The sequence below is a fragment of the Lissotriton vulgaris genome, chromosome 2_1 (assembly GCF_964263255.1).
Source record: "Lissotriton vulgaris chromosome 2_1, aLisVul1.2, whole genome shotgun sequence".
NCBI lineage: Eukaryota > Metazoa > Chordata > Amphibia > Caudata > Salamandridae > Lissotriton > Lissotriton vulgaris.
This window is the reverse complement of record NC_141687.1, coordinates 541407760-541421423: the sequence shown is the minus strand read 5'-3', so window position 1 is coordinate 541421423 and position 13664 is coordinate 541407760. Positions and strand designations below refer to the sequence as shown.

The following is a 13664-nucleotide window of genomic DNA, read 5'->3' as shown; positions in this document are numbered from 1 at the left end:
CTCTGTTGTAACATAAGATTTTGCCTGCGCCGAAAAGCTGCGCAGAGCGCAGCCTTTGGCCAGGCGGAACCTAAAAACGTCTGCTCTTGGTGATCACAGGGACATCTCTGTAAAGTATGATGTACAAAAGGGGTTTCCATGTAAAGGGGCAAGCTGCTAGAACTCTTCTGAGAACGAGAGCTGAGTCTGAAGGATTGGCATTTGCTGGTGATGGTCCAATCAGTTATTTAAAATTACCACACTAAGACTTCCAGCTGCCTCTTATCGCTGTGCAATTGTCACTGTGTTATTGTCTGCCTTTCACATTGTTTCATAAGCAAATGACTATAACAGTAACTCAGTTGCTTTCTGGCTAACAGTAGAAAGGAGACTATGCTAGATGTTGAAGCACAGTCCATTTCCCTGAAGTTCACTAGGAACTCCTGGCGATGTGGCTGAAAATGCTCTCAAGCCATCAACTAAGACTTCTCGCAGAAGAATTGTGAGAGGTGGGATATTGTTTCGGCACATATCCCAATGAATAACTTGAATCCAGACAACCATTGACACTCGTGCTTTGCCACCACCGCCCAAATCTCTGCACTGTTTTTAGACCCTTTTTCACAGTAGTAGCTGTACGTGGTGGGACCTGTAGTCAAAATACTAGCCCCAGCGTGTTCTAACTAATAACTTACAGCTTTGGAAGTCCTGGGAAGAAAATACAACCCTGTAGTTGGCAGACTGAGAAATAAAGAGATGTTGTGATTGGCAGGTGCCTCCCAAAGGCCAGTGTGGCAGCGACAGAAAAAAAGACTGGGGAAAGATGGTCAGCAGAAACGAGTTCTTTCGAAGGCACCAACATTTCTGAAATATCTTTGTGCATTCAGACAGCCTAGGCATGTGGTTATCCAATACATGTGCCAAGTTTATTGTAGCTCACAAATGAGTGTTAAATCAGCACAGATGAGTGTTAAATCAATCGGCTTTCTCTCAAAGGATTTAGAAGCATGGCATGACTTTTAATTTGCAGAAAGATACACACAGAGGAATCAATTCTGACTTTTTTTCCTTTCGGTTGCAATTTTATTTAACAGAAGACATAGGATACCCCACATTTCTGATCACATGGGCAGATTACGTGAAGCATATCCTGTTATCATTCTGAACATTATTCTCATATGAATATTGGTATTGGCATATAAACTCTGTGAGCAGATTTCTGATCTTTGGGAGCAAACACATTATGGGCTTTATCACAATGCCTTGGTGGAGGACTGGTGTCATAAGTCAAGAGCAGCCACCCATGATTCATTCCTTTATTTATACAAAACGTCCATCATTTGTTTCCCATCTTCCCTCTGAAAAGGGGTCAGACCACACTATTGGCCCAATTTAGAGTTTGGCGGGTTGGTTACTCTGTCTCAAATGTGATGGATTTCCCACCCACCGTATTACAAGTTTGGTATATCCCATGGCACATGTCATTGGGCGGATGGGTCATCTGTCTCAGTGACCCAAACAAGGCGTGGCCGGTACTGGTAAGAGCAGTGGGGCGGGGAAGGGGGAAATCGCCAGACGACTGAATAAGGAAAAAAAAACATTTTGAAAAGAAAACCACTTACCTTGTGCAAGCCTCATCGTCGACTCAGCGATGCGGCAAGCGCTAGGTAAGTGGTTTCATTTTTTTTAAATTTATTTTCCCAAGTCTGTTGTCTGTTGACTTCCCCCTGTGCCGTGCCCCACCCCACCACTCTTACCTGTAACGGCTGTGCATGCTTCAAACTCTAAATCATATCCTTTGTCACTATATAACTACTATTCTGCAGGGAAGGTGGTGAAACCTAAACAATAATTGAAAGGTACATTCTTGTAAGAATATTCCTCTAAAGTTAAGGTAAGCTCTACACACAACCATGATTGGGCTGCTTATAAAATTAACCAAAAGCCCCTTGTTTGGTCAGCCTCTTTACTCCTTTGACAGTAATTTGACATAAGGTGCACACAATATTGGATAGCCTAAGATCTGCTGTCGTCATACATTTTGCTGATGGTAGCATCTTAATTTCACGCTAGGCACTCTGGCATTCCCTCTAAGTTTCATTACATTTCCTATTCAGTGCTACAGAACGGTGCTTACAGTGTCAAAGTCTTTGTCGATCTGTGTACTTGGCAGTGACTTCAGATACTTCAGGTGCCTTCTCGTGTCCTTTTCATTGTGCCTGACATAGTACACAATGTAGGTAATAACCATTGTGAACCAGCCAAACATTGTAATGAACATGGCCACATCAGTGGTCTTGTGACGAATGTTGCAGAAATTGATGCCTGCATCCAAGACCTGGACCAGGGGTTTACCCGTGTATTCCTCCTGCACTGACGTGTGGCAGGTGATCTCATTTGCGGATTCGGGATCCAGTGTCAGCTCTCTTAAGACCTCCTGGAGAGCACATTCACAGTGCCAGGGGTTGTTGGAGAGCCGGATTTTGGCCTTTAACTTTGCCAGTGCCTCTTTTGGAATGCTGTGTATGTGGTTGTTTGAAAGGTCCAGTAGCTTCAGTCCTTCAGCCAACCCCTTGAAGGCAGCTATCTCTATTTTTTCAATGGCATTTTTGGACAGATCTAGTTCTTGCAGGTAGTTTAGGTGTCTGAAGGCATTATTGGGAATTTGGTAGATTTTGTTCTCATCGAGTTTCAAAAAAACGGTATCTGTTGGTAGGTCCTTTGGAATTTCATCCAGATTTCTTGAGTTACAATAGACCATCATCATGCCAGTGCTATCTGAACAGTGGCAGCTTTTGGGACAGCAGGCACTTACTCTGACATGTAACAGCAGTAAATAAAAACAACCTTTCAAAAATAAATTGGCAAACCCGTCTGTCCTTCCATCCTGGCAGATTCCCATGTTTGGACATTTGGCTTATAGGTAGTTCATGGCTTGTCGTCCCCAATATCGTTCTTTGATGGGTGTCCGCTTTACATGTCTTCGAGTTATGCTTATGTTGCCACAGGACATTTCCTCTTCAAAGTGCATTAAAAAGACAACAGTCCATTGAGTACCCTGTGAACAAAAGTAGCATTAGTTAATAATATATCAGCTAGAAGGAAAAATTCAAGGTAACAACTGTTACATTATGTTATCCTATGTAATGTTATGCTATGTTGATTTGTATAGCATACTAATCACCTGCAGGGGTTTCCAGGAGAATCATGTGGCTCTGTCTGACCTTTCTGTGATGGGATTAGTTCATACTGGCTTCAGAAGGAATGAGTTTAAGGAAAAGATATTTAGAGGTTGTGTTCTCAAAAACAATACAAGATAACCCTGGGAGTAACTCCATGGATCCACATTATTAACACATCCAGCAGGTTTGTAGAAACTGAGAGTACATGACCTTCTCCAATATTATAGGGCATTCCATTTTAAGAATATTAGAGTGTTATTTAAAACATGTAACTGCTTCCCAGTCTACCTGCAAGCAATGACAGGTTCAGAAGGGGACTACTTTCTGTACAAATTTGGCCACACAAAGTATTTCAAAAAGATCAAACTGAAAATCCTGGGAACAGCCGTTAGACTTTGGGTCCAGATAAGACACTTATGGAAGAACCCCTATTATAGTAGCTGTGCCCCAATTTGGGACTCACCTGGCACACCTGAATGCTTAAAGGATGTGCAAGCGGTTCCACTGAAAGAAAATGGAATAAAGGAATGGGGTCAATTACTAACAGGATCAAATATTATTGAGTGGGAAAAATTTGTAGAGTTAACAAATGGAAGCTTATCAAAATTCAAGTATTACCAGCTAGCAAGCTGGGCAAAAACCCTAGGGAAAGATGGACCAGGAAATGCATTATTAGAGGCCAAGTTTCGACAAAAATTTGAGAAGAAAGAAGTAGCCTATTGGTACTGGGCGCTGATCAATGAGGGACGGGAGGACTCCACCTTACCAAACGAGATATGGGGGAAGGCGCTGCCGTCGCAGGATGTCGCAGCACTATGGCAAGTATCTGCGGCTGCATGTGGGGATGTGATTAAATCCGCACCTTTGAAAAAAAACTTCTTGTTAACTCTGCATAGAGCGTATTGGACACCCAAGAGGCTATCGAAAATCAACAAAGGGAGAATAAGGAGTTGCCCCAAATGCAGTGAAGAGAGAGTGGACGACATCCTTATGTTTTGGCAGTGCCCGCACCTCCGATCCTATTGGGATAATGTAGGTAAGATCCTCTCCGAGATCCTCAAACAAGAAATTCAGGTGAGCGCCCATTTGATTCTTTTTGGGGTGAAACAAGAGGACACGGGGTGTGTAGCCTTAATTAAAGGCTTAGAAATTTACTATTCATGATGGTGTTAGCAGCTAGACGGGAAATTTGTATAAAGTGGGTTAATCCCCTCCCACCACAGTAGAAGAATGGTTAAATTCACTTAATAGAATAAATAAACTGGATAAAGCTGGGACACATAGTAAAAGGTTGAAGTTCTGGAACAATTGGGAACAGTACTGGGCGGAAAGATCATAAGAAACCATGATTCGGCAAACTAAGAGGTCCGATGATTAAGCGCATCAACAGTTTTGAGTAGTGGGTCCAGGTTATGGCCTGCGAACGGAGTGGGCAAGCTGCTTAAGAGATGCCTAATAACCTCGAAGGATACCCCCACGAAGATCAAGGTGTGATTCTAGTGCCGGGGAAGGGACATAGATGATATAGTTAGCCAGAAAGGCTCTCTCTTGGTGGTTACACTCTATTATTTGAAACTTTGCGTGATGAGGACTAAATAAATGTAAAAAATTAAAATTTAAAAAAAGAGTGTACATGATTACTGCCATGCCAGCCTCGTCTATCGTTTCCCATGCCTTGATAACATGGCAACCTCATCTACCCAGCCCCAAAGTTTAAAGCATAGGCCCATATCTCATACATTGTGTGCACTCTGAATATTAAAGCCAGCATATTGTGGCAGGCAAATATTGAGGACAACATATTGAATACAATATATTCAAAGGTAAGTTAGTATAGAGTTTCTATACCTAACTCCACATCTGCGTACCTTGAAGATGTACATATCCACGAAGAGAAATTGTAAATCTATACTTCCTCTCTATGCACTTACCTTTTGAAATGTTAGACTTCGATAATTTGTCCATGATATTCTTCTGCCGGGTTATTCATAGTCTTAAAATTCATGCTTTCCAACATACCCAGGCCTTCAACAATAATCTGATCCAGGATGATCCACCAAACATTTATGGTGATACTGCACTCTTTCCCTGCACACATTGTGGTAGATAAAACCTTTTGGAATTTGTGTGAGGAAAATACAACACATTCAAAATGAAGTGTTACATGTTACAAGTCATAAACAAGCTCTGGGCTTCTTTGCTGTGCCTGGACCGAAAGGAGAGATGCAAGAGCAGAGTCATTATCAACGCTCTTTGCCTCAACCAAAAGTAGATGTCCATGTCTCTATATACCAGGATACTGCATAACATTCAATGAGCACCTCTCCTGCTCATCTGACAGATCCACCATCACATTATAGCTGAGATGGACATGTTTTAGTCCGGTGACTTGTAATATGGGGACAAACCATCCACATCAAGAGCCAAATTCCTAACCTTCAGGAAAATCAACATTTTTTAATCCCCTGTACACACAATCTTCCTAACCCGAGAGCACATTTACAGGATTTAGTTTTCAGAGTTGCATAATGTCATATATTCATCCCATGAAAGTGTCATACAGTATTGAAAAAAAGCCTGAAGTGTCACTGTAACCAAGGGAAGTATAACAAAAAAAGCTGCAAGTAGGACAAAATGAGAACAATGTGCTCACAGATGTGGTGTCTTACTTGGGTAGCCTGAGAACCTTGTCCCGGTCCTCCGAGGGTCGATTTTGTTTCTAAGCTTGAAGGTAAAACTGAACAGCCAGAAAAGGGGGCGTTTAAATGTCTGTGGCAAAATTAGAGACTTGAGCAACAGCGGTTATGGTGCACAACATGTTAAAGGCAATGAGCAGGCCCCCGGTTTCACTGTAATAAGCATTATGGGTCTTTCGCTATTCACAGCATCCTGAGCCGTGATCAGGTCCTAACATTAGTGCTTTGGTGTTGCTTGGTGCTTTTTTAATTTAAAAATTATGTCTTTGCTCCCATGGCCCCATTTTAATCTTTTTTTGTTAATTAAATATTGCTAATTTCTACTGAATTGGTTTAGTTTTTTTACTGAATGGTTTATTTACTTCAATGCTATGTTGGTACTGCTTAAATGGTTTACACACATTTCTATGTAGATTTGGCCAATAGCTATCATGCGCCATCCCAGGTTTTCTAATTTAAACTGGATTTACCCAACAAAACCTGAGGTGGCTCAGGTCTGCCCGACCCAGTTTCCTGCATCCTATTTTGATTTTCCTTTCACACTGTACTAGGTATTAACCCCTCCAGAACCATGGTTCTTTCGGTGGAACATGCACTAGCGCATATGTGCCTTCAATCCTGGTTCTGCAGGGCGTATTTCAATCCTGACCCTATATGGCCATTCCAAAAGTGAAGGGTCGCACCTCTCTGTGATATAGGGAGCCCTTGATAATTGAACGCAGCCCAGGTAGTTTAAGCTTCAGTCCAGTGGTTACCGTGGCTATGAATGACAGTCACAGCTGGTGCAGGTAAGAGCGGTGGGGCAGGGGCGGGGGCAGTCGACAGACAACGGTATAGGGAAAATATAATAAATAAATAAATAAAACCACTTACCTTGTGCTCGCGCCCCGCCAGCGATGCAGCGAGCGGAAGGTAAGTGGTTTCTTTTTTTTTAAATGTTTCCTTATTTTATTTTTATTTTCCCTATTCTGTTGTCTGATGGCTCCCCCCTGCCCCGCCCCACCACTATTACCTGCACTGACTGCGACTGATGAATGAATTTGCTATGGTGCACATTTCCCAAATTGTCAAAGGCAGAGGTGAGATCAGCCTTTTTTGATCCTACCCCACACTGTGATGAGTTGGGAAAGTGGCAAGATTAGACGGCCTTTTTTAGGGCAATCAGTCAGCTACCAAAGGGCTGTTCTGACAGGTCTGTGTGTGGGCCTTTGTTTTGGCTGCTTCTTGGCCTGTTTTAAGAACTGCTGGGTAGGTGTTGACTGTTCATTTCAAACCCATACAGTCTTCCATACTTTACAAAACGCTTATACAGTGTGTCTTTACAAGTTCAAAACTGCCTCATTTTGCAAAAAAGGCACTTTTTTCAGTTGTCTAATTCACTAATGGAGCCACTTTTATTTTGGTGCCATTCCCATTTTTTTGTGTTCTAGTCCGATCCTGAAAAGAGGTGGGGTTTACAAAAGACTGCAGTGGAAATACATGGTAAGGAGACGAACCAGGAGGGCACACCGATGTGCATGTGATGCCCGGCCACATACTGTACACAGACATTTTGCATGTTGTGGCTTTTTTAGCAGTTTTATATAGCGCAAACTCGACCCATGGGTATTGGAGCATTTCACCTGAGCACCAGTTACATTATACAAGCACAAATTCATTTTAGTTATTTTTTAAGCAGGGAGGGATTAAGGGCCTGATTGCGAGTTTGGCAGAATGGTCCTGCCGTCACATTTTCAGTGGTCTTCCCACCCACTGCCTTCGCGGACCGGCCGCCCTATTATGATCTTGACGAGAACTCGGCTGCAAGACTGCTGCTGCCACCACCAAGACTCCTGCTCTTGTGATGATGGCAGGAGAGCCAGAAGCTGGTCTTGGAGGCAGTCCTGCCAAGCTTCCCACCATCCAGATTATGATCTGCCTTTCTGTTAGCTTTTCCTGTCGGGCACACCGCCATGCATGACTCAACAGAATGGTAGGAAAAGGAGTCCATACTCACCTTTTTACGAGGTCCCACTTCGGAATCCATGTCAGATGCCATTGTCCAGGTCCTTCCTGTGCTGCTGCAGACCAAGGCACTCAACAACCCCATTGTTGCCAGAATTAAAAGTAGGCTTCTCTGTCACTTCTATGTGATGTCATGTTATTTTACATGCAACAAAACAGACAGTACACATAACCTAAATATACATTACAACACATACACAACATATATATGTATTTTCTGATATTGGCACATACTACTTACCTATCTTTACAGCAGTGACATGCCACTCAGTCAGGACACTGCTGCCCACAGACTGCCAGCCCATCGGGAACATCCAAATCGGATCAGCGGTATACCGCCAGCCCAATGGCAGGGGAGTACTCCAGCCGTAACAGGAATTACTTCAGCTCGGTGGAGTACTCAGTCCTGCCGCATGATAGAAGTAAGACTACCAAACTCGTAATCAGGCCCTAAGTGGTTTGCCCAGAATCACAGGATGATGAGCCAACATCGAGACTCAAACTTGGTTCCCAAGCAACATGGGGCATGTGGTGCAAAGCAGCGGGTGCCATGCTGAGATGTCGCTGTGCTTTGAAATATCTAATCAGTTTAAAAGCACCTGCTGCAGAGTTCATTGTGAGTACAGCAATTTTCAGGCAACAATAACAATCTTAAGATAACTCTGGTTATTAATGTATTTCTGGAGAGAGGTGGAGTTTCTAATGGCAGTTTTGACTCATCGCAAAGTAGCAGTGAGGAGTAATTAGCCTGCTGCAAAGCAGAGCAGATCACAGACTTGTATTTCAAGTAGATAGGGCAGGTGATTATTGCTTGTGTCACAAAGATCCTTTTGTACTCCTGCAGATCATAAATTACAATTCTAATTTAGCAAAGTGAGCTGCGAACTGTCACCAAGAGCTGCAGGTATAGGTTAGAATGTTGTTTTCCCCAGTCCTTCAGTATCCTATTGTTACTAAAAAGGGTTTGTTTGGAAATAAATAAATACTCATTAGAAAAGCCAACCCCAGCAACTGTGGTACGTTTTAAATCCTGAGTATGTGCTTGTACAGACCACGCCCTCTTAAAACATAAGGCCAACCAATATGGACGATATGGGACTCCTACACCTTGTAGTTCTCATTATCTTATGTAACACTTCCTATAGATTGATTTAAACACTAGCATAATGCATTGTTTTTGCATTCTTTTTGTATAACGTTTGTGTGATGTAAAGGTTTCTCACACCCTACAATGTTATGAGTAGCGCTATAAACCAAATGAGATACCTGTGAGTCAGGAGCTATGGAGAGATGAGGGGCACTGTTGGCGGATGATAATGAGGGAATCCATGACAGAGGAGGTCATTGGGGGGTGCCAAGAAAGACTGTTGCACTGGACACCAATGCTAAAGCTGGCCATGGGTGTTAGACTGTGGTTCTAATCTGATAGTAGCTCCATTAAGATTCAACCATGAAAGGTTACATGGAACTTTATGCACATGCTCTCAGAGTGTGTGCAAAGATGGATGTGAAGGAAGAGTTGGGAAAGGAGAACGAGAGGGCGGTGATGGCATAAAAGCAATACAACATCATACGCAATAACCATATAGGGAAATTGTTGAATCTTTGAGGGCAAAGGAGTGTGCCTGAAGGAAGAATCTGAGTAAACTGAAGTAGCACAGGGAAGGAGCAAAGGATTCAAGGACTTTCCTACTGGACACAACCTTGCAGATTACGTCAAGACTCTGCCAGTGAATTTGTTTATGAAGTTACAGAAAGAACTGCACATCTTAGGTACTCAAGTACAAGCCTCAACCACATAACAATAACAAATTGCAACAAATTTCTTTGAAATTGTCTGGGTGGAGAGTATTCACCTGACTCATGCCCCACAAAGTAAAACTTTAGCCCACTTAACTGCAAAGGGGTGAAGGCATCCTGATTGGTAACATGCCCTCAGTCAGCAGTCATCTCAGAGATGCAGGGATGCTCTCTATATGGGAGAGGGGTCAAGTTCTGTCATGCCTGCTAGTGAGTTAGTTACCTCTATAGCAATACTGTTCAAAAGGTTAGTCACCCACTAACGGTTTAGATCGTCCAAGGGTGCACATTTCAATGTGATTGGCCTATGGCTCACTATAACCAAAGTCTTTAGTTCTACATTTGTTAAAACAACAATATTTATGTACAAGGTAAGTCAAAACATCGGTACCGTATATGGGTGATTTATTTAAGGGGGATGTTTTGACTTACTGTGTACATTTACATTGTTGTTTTATGAAGTGTCAGATCCATACTGATATATATAATTTTCATTTAATGTAGATATTAGGATTTCTGGACACGTTTTTTATGAAAGCCTGAAGAAGGGGCTTTGGACCAATTACTGCCACCGAAACACGTTGCCTTTGGTCATTTTGTATTAATTTGTAATTTTTCATGTGATGTTATTTTAAATGTTTATATGCATATAATATGCTTTTTAATTGTGACTTGAAGACTAATGCTGATTAAATTGTAGAACTGCAAGACATTTATTTGCTTAATGTTTATCACAGCAAGAAGATTTTTCTAAAAAATATGAGATTGTATTTACTGTACAAAGGTGTCTTTGTGGTTTAATGCATTTCATTGATATATCTTGTTTATATATATAAAATATTGATTTTTAATTGGCCATTTATCTTGCGAATAAAACATTTATAAACTATCCCTTGGCAATTGCAATAGTTTGTATATGAGTGGAGTGTGAAAGAGACTTGAGTGTCCTAGTATGCTATTGAGGAGTCCCAAAGGGAATTTTCTTTGACTTGGTGTCATTATTGTGTCCTGTCCCTTTGGTGAGGAGGACCACTCTCCATTTTTTTGGTCTACTGCTACTGGTCAGCCCTGCCTCTTTGTCCCACTTTTTTCCCTTCTGTTCCTCCCACGCAGCATATGCTTAGGGACACCTGCATCAACCAAAATTCTGGTCACAACGGGGCCGATTCGCAGAATCGGCCCCGTTGCGACCGGTAATTTGGCATTTGAGATGCATCAATCCAAATGTAAATTTGCAAAATAGGTAATTGCAAAATTTGCGATTACCTAGTTTGTAAATGCATTTAGGGAATCGCAATTTGCAATTCCCTAAATGCTATGCAGGAAGCAAGGAAAAATTTGCGACCCTGCTTAAAGGATCCGCAAATTACCACTAACTTGAAGTTGGTGGTAATTTGCAAAACCTTAGAAAAATGCTCTTTTTTGCATTTGTCTAAGTGCCATATGGTGCACAAACGTGCCTTTAAGGCATGATTGTGCGCCACATGTGCACACCTACATTGGGGTGCATCCGGGTGGCCTTTTGGCCCCCTATCACGCTTGTAAATTGCATGCACAATTTACGAGTACCTATTTGGTACTTTCAAATTGCGAATGCAATCTCAATCATTCTTATGGGCCTCTAGGCCTATAGTAATGAATGGGAAGCCATTCCTTAATGGCGACTCACAATTTTCTATTCGCAATTAAGTTATGTTAAGGATTCGCAAAAATATTTGTGAATCCTTTATGCATAGGCATTTGCAATTACCAAAGAGCGAATCCTTAAAATTCGCAATTTGGTAATCACAAATGATTGCCTTGATGCAAGTGCACTTTAGTACTGTCTCATTCCGCTATGATTCTTTATGTGTTCTATGAGGGGCTATTTGTTTCTTGGATTCCTGGTCTTTGACTATTTGCCTGTGTTCAGCTTCACTGTCATAGCTGCTTACATGTAAATTTGAAAAAACAACAAGGGTTTGGCTTAAGCGCAGCAAGGCCATGCCATAATCAGAGTAAACAGAACAAAATGCCAGTACTGCACTGTTATTTGACCATTGGTGGATGGAACAATGAATCAAACAATTGTCCTATCAAAAAACAATATTTCAGTTTGAATTCAATCAAAAATTAATTTTATTTGTATTTATCAAAAATTCTTTTAAACCATTTTTAACACTTTTCTCTAAATTCTCAAAAAGTGGAGTCAACTCAATTTTTTAAAATTTTTCTTATTATGGAGCCCCTTTTAGAATTGGAATTCACAATCATATTCTAAAAACCAACTTTATATACAACATATACACGTCGGAATCGTACCCCTATTGCACTATTTCAACCATCCACACTCTCAATCTCACATCAAACATACACAAAAATGCCCACCCTGGGAAAAATTTTATTAGACCCTATTTCTGGTGCGGCACTACAAGTTTAGTATATAGAACAAAAGATTTTACGACAACAAGGCCATCTAACAATATGACAACAATTCAAATTCTTAGAGAAAAAATGAAACAATACAGATTGGCCTAAGACATGAAAAGGTCTACGCGTTTCGAATCACCCTCACTGCGGGGATTCTCCTCAGGACCAAAGATTTTTCTGAAAGACAAAAACAACAAAACCTGCTTACTTCCTAAACTCCAGAACAACACCCCCAACTATCCATTCACATAGCATTCTCATCTTACCTCACTATTCTGGAAAGAAAATTTCCATGTCAAAAATCTGCAAGAACAAAAATGATGGAAACAATGGTCATGACTGCTCTTGATTGTAATCTTTAGCTGTGGTCTAGAATGTCAGGCTCAAATATATATGAAGGTTCTTACTTGATTAGGATTCAAGAAGTAGTCAAACTTCAAACCTGGCGCCGTGGGAATGGGCTTCTTACATTTGATTTTATACTTAGCCTACAGGTCAATACATTTTTTCAAAAATTCCTTTTCGAAAAAGCTGTTATTGATAGTAAACGTTTTTACGTTCTTCCAGTCGTGTGATCTTTTTTGTCTTTAGGATCACGTACAAATGCAGTATCTTCAATGACCCCCCCAGGCATCCTAATGTGGCGGGGGTCTTTGACGGCACCGCAGCGGTGATTCCGCATTCTCCGAGCCGGCGGTGGCTTCTGCCGGCCCGGAGGATGCGGAATCACCGCAATCCTAATCGGCCCCTTTTTTTGGAACTAGCAAGTATGGCATTGAAAAAAAATGACTTCAAATTTAAAGAAGACTTCTATTTCCAAATAAAGGGAGTAGCCATGGGGTGTCCATTTGCCCCAGAATTAGCGGTTCTTTTCATGAGCAAGTTCGAAGAGAAATTTGCATATGAGAATAATCCTTACAAACAATGGATCAGCGGCTGGGTCTGCTATATTGATGATGTCTTCCTAATTTGGACAGGTGAAGAAGAAAACTCCACGCATTCCATCAGTGGTTGAACAACAGAACTGACAACATGAAATTCAGCCTCAATCACTCTAGACATAGAATGCCTTTTTTGGACGTTGAAATTTACCCCTCAGAAGGAAGGTTGGTAACCACACTCTTTAAGAAAAAGTCGGACAGGAACAAAGCATTGCACTTCACGAGTAATCACATGCGAAGCCTAAAAGAGAATCTTCCCTTAGGACAGTTTCTAAGAATTAGAAGAAATTGTACTTTTAAGGACAAATATATGTTCCAGGCTAACAACTTAAAAGAAAAACTTGCATCGCGTGGCTACCCTTCAAAACTTTTGAAACGGCCCATGAAGCGAGCTTGGTGGACACCACAAGAATCCTTACTTTCAAAAAAAGAAAAAAGCTCAGTAGATCGAATAGTATGTGTGTACACGTTTTGTCCAACGTCCAACTAGTTGAAGAAACAGATCAATCAGAATTGGCATCTAATAAAGAACTTAGATCCAAAACTCATTGAGGTTCCCCTCTTTGCTTTTAAAAAAGGCAAGAGTATTGCGAATCAAATTGTCAGAGCTGCGATACCCAAACAGAAATCTGTCACTTTGTGGGATTATGCCG

At 41.4% G+C, this 13664-nt stretch overlaps 1 protein-coding gene across 1 annotated transcript in view; it reads right to left on the bottom strand.

The window, feature by feature from the left end:
* Positions 1-752: 752 nt before the first annotated feature.
* Positions 753-13664, bottom strand: part of LRRC3 (leucine rich repeat containing 3) — a 38960-nt gene continuing 26048 nt past the window's right edge. Inside the window, exon 2 of the mRNA XM_086955510.1 lies at positions 753-3037. Within this exon, the coding sequence (XP_086811636.1) occupies positions 2099-2881 (783 nt within the window). The 5' untranslated portion in view covers positions 2882-3037 and the 3' untranslated portion in view covers positions 753-2098. The remainder of the gene's footprint in view (positions 3038-13664) is intronic.